This window comes from Vigna unguiculata, chromosome 8 (genome assembly GCF_004118075.2).
Source record: "Vigna unguiculata cultivar IT97K-499-35 chromosome 8, ASM411807v1, whole genome shotgun sequence".
Classification (NCBI taxonomy): domain Eukaryota; kingdom Viridiplantae; phylum Streptophyta; class Magnoliopsida; order Fabales; family Fabaceae; genus Vigna; species Vigna unguiculata.
Window position 1 is genome coordinate 30608445 of NC_040286.1, and position 7841 is coordinate 30616285.

Genomic DNA, 7841 nt, shown 5'->3' on the forward strand with positions numbered 1-7841 from the left:
TAATTACTTTTTAAAATATTTGTTTCATAATACTATTTTATCATTTTCCGGAATACTCACTACAGGGAGAAAGATGTATTATGGATCATGTGCATGAAGAGAAATGGGTTTATGTGTTCCAGATTATTGTTGAGGAAGTGACACACTGATAACATTTTGGATTTTAAAAAATTACTTTAAACTTCAGAGATAGTGCAGGCTTAGAATTTTTAAGTGTAGGAAGAACATGTCCTGTTTGCAGAGTCTACTAGGGACCCACTTGAGCATCATAAAATTGTTTCAAATTATGTCCTTTGCCGGCATCATTGATTATGCATCTGATACCAATATGGTTGCATCATCATGCTTTGGGACAATATTTTATAACTATATCGTGCTTGGCCTACATGTATATGCCATCACATCACCTAATATTCAGATTCATTGTTTCTATGTTGGAGATCCAACGTCTGAAAGTCACTGAAATGAGTACTTTATGATCACACTATGTAGAGAAAGAACAATATAGAAACTTAACGCAGAAAATTATACAAGGATAGCACGAAAACTCAATATATGAAATGAAAAACGAAGGTTATGCCGGAGTTACAACAGAGATATAGCTTAAAGAAGCTTGGATAATTACTAATAAAATGCTTCGCTTGTATGGTTGTGGCTAAACATGCTACAATCAAAAGTGTAATATTACAAAGATTTATATTTGGATTAATTTATGTGTGCTCCGTTAGATTATAATCACTAAGAAATGCCAATTACTAAAAAAAGGTCTGATCTCGGAAGAAGCTTTTAATACAACAGGAATCCAAAAATCTTGGATTGTACAACGACTATGAATAACCAAAAACTAAGTAACTAGATTTATAAAAAAAAAAAACGAGTCCATCTAGGACTATGAATGAAGTGAAACACAACAATAAATCACACAGTGTACATGCTATCACGTAAACAATGATACAAAAGATCAGAGGATCGATGCATATCCCAACATACAAAGATACAATGGGAACGACCTTTCATTCCCGATATTCCAGCGCCCAGAAACACCAAATGCCTTGCTGAAACACGATTGTGTGAACTTCACAACAAAACCCCAAGGGTGCTTCCCCTTTTTGGTGAGCATCCCTAATAAGAATAAATAGTTAAGAATTAATCCTCAAATCTGAATCATGAAATAAGGTACCTTCATCAGTTGACTAGACGTCAACACTACGAACAATGAATGAAATGGATAAGTCAGCAGGTCAAGTGATTTCAGTCAATTCAAAATGTAGTGCTACTCTCACTTGCAGAAAGTGAGGGGCCTTCAGACTTCACCAGAGTTGACCCTTTGCTACTAATGTCAAGCCCCTGGAAACGACCAAGCTGGTCATTTTGCAATATTTCTGATAGTGTATGAGAACTAGTTTGATGCAGTGGATGAGTTGGCATTGTTGATGGGGAGTGACCAAATGATGACAACTGGATGTTTTGGTGACCAGAAGGGCCTGATTGTGACACGATTGGACTGAAAGTTGGTCCCGTAAACGGCATATGGTGCATTCCCAAATTAAAGGATTCAGTGTGGCTCATCATCTCACCAGTAGCAACTTTAAGTCTCTCAACTTCCTTTTTCAATGCTTCATTAAGAGCTATAACATATCAGAAACTAATTTCAGTACAATTAGCTAATCCTAATAACACACTTCTAAGAGTTACATTAAAAAAAGTAGTAAAGTACGTATTTTTTATGTATATTAAGAATATAATGATGGTTACCATCTCGAAGCTGTGCTTGCTGCTCCATGGCTTGCAGACGGAGCTTAAGCTCGGTATTTTCAGTACTCAGGCCTGTCGTGTCCCTCTATAAAAAAATCAAAATAAGTATTTGTGTCATTTCTATTTAGCCACAATTGGTTTGTATACGCATACGAAATAAGTCAACCCAGTAAATCCTCAAAAACAACGCCCCATTACATTACCATGCAGCATCAGGAAATCCCTTAACAAATCAGAGTCTACTCCGTAAAATGGAACGTCTAAAAGCACTTTAAATTTTAGACACGCACAAACCTGGTATAATGTCAATTGAGCAGAAAGAGTTGTGGCTTCCGTCTGAAGTGTTTGAACCTTGCGCTCGAGTTCTTGTATATAGCGAGCTTTTCTCTCTTTAGATCGAGCAGCGGATTGCCGATTTGCAAGTATTCTATTCACAAAAACAACAACATCATGACAATAATAATAAACAGAATCCAATTCAAAGCAATCACTTAATGAAACAAGTGAGCACTAGTTTTAACATAAACCCTTCGCTCTCGGCATTTAAATGGTTCTTCATGCTGTAACAAGGTTTTAAAAATGCATTCACATCCTCAATTTCAGCCACAACGACAATTCTTTTTACCAAATTATGACCATAACTTTTGCCACAACAAGGTTCTTTTACACACTCCAACCAAGTGGCAAACGCAATTTAAGGCTACATATGCCTGACTTTTCTAGCAAATGTCATGGATTGCCGTGAAACAGTGACGACGACTGCAACTAAAAACCCTGACCTCTAATTATTCATTAATTAAAACATATCAATTCACACAGCATCATCAAAATATCACAACAGAGAGGTCAAGCAGTTTCAACCTTCAGCAACAAGCCTCAATTTAACTTCATAAACCAATTAAATTTGAAACGCGAAAATCAACTAACGTAAAACCTTAAACTGATAAGACCAACTGTTTACTAATTCACACGTCACATCGAAGTGTAATCATTAGAACCCAAAATCAAAGTAAAAGAAGCATTGCTGAGATCGCAGTTGAGTTGAGAACCTCTTAGCACGCTTAGGATCAACTGTCCATAGCTCGGCTAACTTATCAGGAGGCATAGCCTTCTTAGCTTCCATAATTTCGCCAAACGATGAAGAGCCATCGACGGAATTACTGTGCCGGTGCCTCGCCATCGCCGGACTTTTCTCCAGTTCTCCGGTCGGATCCGCTCCATTTCCTGCACCGCCCGACCCGTTTGCACCTCCCAGCTTGTCCACGTCAATGTACGTCGAGAACAAGTCGTCCTCGGATCCGATCTCGTCCATACTCGCCGTAGATGACCCGCCGGCAAACGGATCCGACGGCGAAAGGTCCATCATGTCGTCCGGAAGCCGGAAACTCACCTCCGAGTGAGCTCGCCGGTGGTGAGGCCCGCCGGAGCGTGCGAAAATCGAGGACGATGAGGCGCCGGCGCCGGCGGCCGCTGTTGACGGTGCCGGTCGCGGTGGCTGAGATGCGGCATTGGCATTGTGAGGATTGGGATTGGAATTGGAATTAGGGTTTGAAGATGGATCTTGCATCTGTTCCCTAAAGCTAATAGTTTTGTCACCCAACAGAGTTGAACTCTCTTCCTTCTTTCTCTCCACTTCTAACATTTCCGATAGACACGAGTAAAAAAAAAACTATATATTTAAATAATAAGAATAATAATAAATATATTATGTTAAGAGTTTTTTAATCAACTTAACTATAATGTATCCATAAATTCGTTTTACGTTACTTTTACATTGTTATATACGATTTTATTTTTTATTTTTTGCTATTCTTTAGAATGAATGATATTATTAAACATAAACAAAAAAAAAATCACCATTAAAATGTTGAAAGGAAGTATTTATACTACATAACATTTTTTCCAGCTCATGATTATGAAAAATAAAATTTGTAACAGTATACTTAAGATTTTTGATTCATGTATATAAAAACATTATACTAAGCCATTCAAATTAAATGATGACTTTGACTTTGAAATAGTTTTTAATAATTGCATTAGTTATGTATAATTATTATATTCAATCCAACTAAATTATTCTAAAAAAACGTTCCTCTGAATTTTAAGGTAGGGCACTTTCAATATAATAATTAAACACATTAATAAAATAATTAATTTATTTGAATTTTTAAAGAATATTATGAATGTATCATATTATTTTTTTATTATTAATGGTTTTTAAATTTTTTTTATTATAAAGTATTTTATAAAAAAGATAAACAAATCCCGGAAAATATGTACTCTATAATAAAGAGCAAAGGGAGTAATTACTTTCAAATTATAAATAATTATTTTTGTGGAAATTTTAATTAAACTCTTTTTTATTATTGTTGTAGAAATAGAATAATATTCTTTACTTATAATTTTATAAACTACCTTGTGATCCCCGCCTTGTACAAAGGAAAGCGATGTGAATTAAACTATAGATATTTATATATATTATGGTATATATTGTTGAGGGCCCAAAAGATATTTAATTCGTTGTTGCCCAAAAAGTCCTATTTAATTTGTATCATATACAATTATATATATATAGAATTATAATTTATGCACATCATTTTCAAACATCACGTAATACCACATGTACAATCATGTGACACGGTTGAAAAGGTCCATTGATATGTCACTATACACTCTGTGAATTAATGTTTTGACCTTTTAAAAGGTATTTTTAAACATATTAAGTATGTAGGTGAAGAAGTTAAAGTAAGTAGAATAAAAAAATGCTATGAAATGTTATTAGTTTTAAAATTTAGCTTACATCTTATTTTTTTTTTCATAATGATGTTGTCATAAGAATTTGGGTTGAGTCAAAATATCGGTGTTGTATATGAGAATAACAATTTCTCTTGCTATCGACGAGAGGTTTGAAGGTTTGTTCCAGTATATTCAATAGTTTCACAGTATTTAGGAGTTGAGGTCAAACACAATTTAAATACCTATTCTTTTCTTCATCCATTGAGGTGTCTGTTAAAGACAAAACTGTGACGACATTTTAAAGTAGACAATACTTTGCAAACTGTGGGGACAACAACTACCCTTGCCCTTCATATATAATTTTTATCATGAGTTTTGTTCAATTTTTCTTGCTTTATATTCTTTCATTTTATTTTTTATTTTTAATAACTTTTAATGTGATGACAAATGATTAATGGACTTTAGAACATCAATTTTTAAAAGAAAATTCATATTTTAGGTAATACGAGAAAGTGGAGAATGGAATGGTGTTCACTACAAAAAATTTATTGATGAATTATTTTATCTCGAAAAATACAACCAATTCGTTATATGATTCACAACAAAAATGACAAATTATTTTTAAAATTTATCATCATGTTCATGTAAATTAATTTTAAGAATTTAGAATATAATTTTATCATGAGTTTTGTTCAATCTTCCATGTTTTATATGCTTTTATTTTATTTTTATTTTTAATAACTTTTAATATGATAATAAATGATTGATGGACTTTAGAATATTAACATAATTGAGATGTGTAAGTTTAAATGATGGTTACCATGACCTTATTTGAAAAGTTAATTTAAAAATTTATTATTAATATTTTATATCAATAAGTAATCGATATTATTATGATTTAAATAACACTTAATAAGACAAATATTGATGCTTAATTAACATTTAAAAACTTAATAAGAATATTTTATAGTTTAAAAACTATATGTGAAGCAAAGATTTTTCTTTTATAATTTCAATTTTAATTTTGTAACTTTTACAAGTATCTTATAAGAAAATTCATATTTTAGGAAATTTGAGAAAGTGAAGAATGGTGTGTTGTTCACTACAAAAGTTTTATTGATGAATTGCTTTATCTCGAAAAATACAACCAATTTGTTATATGATTCACAACAAAAATGACAAATTGTTTTTAAAATTTATCATCATGTTCATGTAAATTAATTTTTAGAATTTAGAATGTAATTTTTATCATGAGTTTTGTTCAATTTTCCATGCTTTATATTCTTTTATTTTATTTTTTATTTTTAATAACTTTTGATGTGATGACAAATGATTGACGGACTTTAGAACATCAATTTTTAAAAGAAAATTCATATTTTAGGTAATACGAGAAAGTGGAGAATGGAATGGTGTTCACTACAAAAAATTTATTGATGAATTATTTTATCTCGAAAAATACAACCAATTCGTTATATGATTCACAACAAAAATGACAAATTGTTTTTAAAATTTATCATCATGTTCATGTAAATTAATTTTAAGAATTTAGAATATAATTTTTATCATGAGTTTTGTTCAATCTTCCATGTTTTATATGCTTTTATTTTATTTTTATTTTTAATAACTTTTAATATGATAATAAATGATTGATGGACTTTAGAATATTAACATAATTGAGATGTGTAAGTTTAAATGATGGTTACCATGACCTTATTTGAAAAGTTAATTTAAAAATTTATTATTAATATTTTATATCAATAAGTAATCGATATTATTATGATTTAAATAACACTTAATAAGACAAATATTGATGCTTAATTAACATTTAAAAACTTAATAAGAATATTTTATAGTTTAAAAACTATATGTGAAGCAAAGATTTTTCTTTTATAATTTCAATTTTAATTTTGTAACTTTTACAAGTATCTTATAAGAAAATTCATATTTTAGGAAATTTGAGAAAGTGAAGAATGGTGTGTTGTTCACTACAAAAGTTTTATTGATGAATTGCTTTATCTCGAAAAATACAACCAATTTGTTATATGATTCACAACAAAAATGGCAAATTGTTTTTAAAATTTATCATCATGTTCATGTAAATTAATTTTAAGAATTTAGAATATAATTTTTATCATGAGTTTTGTTCAATCTTCCATGTTTTATATGCTTTTATTTTATTTTTATTTTTAATAACTTTTAATATGATAATAAAAGATTGATGGACTTTAGAATATTAACATAATTGAGATGTGTAAGTTTAAATGATGGTTACCATGACCTTATTTGAAAAGTTAATTTAAAAATTTATTATTAATATTTTATATCAATAAGTAATCGATATTATTATGATTTAAATAACACTTAATAAGACAAATATTGATGCTTAATTAACATTTAAAAACTTAATAAGAATATTTTATAGTTTAAAAACTATATGTGAAGCAAAGATTTTTCTTTTATAATTTCAATTTTAATTTTGTAACTTTTACAAGTATCTTATAAGAAAATTCATATTTTAGGAAATTTGAGAAAGTGAAGAATGGTGTGTTGTTCACTACAAAAGTTTTATTGATGAATTGCTTTATCTCGAAAAATACAACCAATTTGTTATATGATTCACAACAAAAATGACAAATTGTTTTTAAAATTTATCATCATGTTCATGTAAATTAATTTTTAGAATTTAGAATGTAATTTTTATCATGAGTTTTGTTCAATTTTCCATGCTTTATATTCTTTTATTTTATTTTTTATTTTTAATAACTTTTGATGTGATGACAAATGATTGACGGACTTTAGAATATTAATTTGTAAAAGAAAATTCATATTTTACGTAATACAAGAAAGTGAATAATGGAGTGATGTTTACTACAAAAGTTTTATAGATGAATTGTTTTATCTCGAAAAATACAACCAATTTGTTATATGATTCACAACAAAAATGAAAAATTGTTTTTAAAATTTATCATCATGTTCACATAAATTAATTTTTAGAATTTAGAATGTAATTTTTGTCATCAGTTTTGTTCAATCTTCCATGCTTTATATTCTTTTATTTTATTTTTTTATTTTTAATAACTTTTAATATGATGACATATGATTGATGAACTTTAGAATATCAATATAATTGAGATGTGCAAGTTCATAATGATGTTTGACCTTATTTGAAAAGTTGATTTACAAATTTATTATTAATATTTTACATCGATAAGTAATCAATATTATTATGATTTATATAAAACTTAAAAGGAATATTTTATAGTTTAAAAACTATATGTTAAGCAAACATTTTTTTTTATAATTTCAATTTCAATTTCAATTTTGTAACTTTTACAACCATCTTAAAAGAA

The 7841-nt window shown here is 29.0% G+C and overlaps 1 protein-coding gene across 2 annotated transcripts; it reads right to left on the reverse strand.

Moving 5' to 3' along the window:
- Window positions 1-729: 729 nt before the first annotated feature.
- LOC114193127 (transcription factor RF2b-like) lies at window positions 730-3404 on the reverse strand. Of its 2 annotated transcripts, none has more exons than XM_028082831.1 (5): window positions 2805-3404; window positions 2050-2182; window positions 1756-1840; window positions 1284-1616; window positions 730-1122 (listed from the first exon to the last, which is right to left on the reverse strand). In XM_028082831.1, exons 1-5 carry the CDS (start codon window positions 3395-3397, stop codon window positions 962-964), a joined length of 1305 nt encoding a protein of 434 aa, XP_027938632.1. In that variant the 5' UTR covers window positions 3398-3404; the 3' UTR covers window positions 730-961. The 2 variants fall into 2 exon arrangements, with proteins under 2 accessions (XP_027938632.1, XP_027938631.1); XM_028082830.1 differs by having other exon boundaries at window positions 1284-1628.
- Window positions 3405-7841: the final 4437 nt, after the last annotated feature.

Excerpts from the sequence above, each read along its gene's own strand:
- LOC114193127 (XM_028082830.1), bottom strand. The coding sequence starts at position 3,397 with ATGTTAGAAGTGGAGAGAAAGAAGGAAGAGAGTTCAACTCTGTTGGGT. Across the intron at positions 1,841-2,049 it reads CTCAATTGACATTATACCAG|AGGGACACGACAGGCCTGAG; the intron begins GTTTGTGCGTGT and ends ATTTTTTTATAG. Across the intron at positions 1,123-1,283 it reads AGGCCCCTCACTTTCTGCAA|GGATGCTCACCAAAAAGGGG; the intron begins GTGAGAGTAGCA and ends TATTCTTATTAG.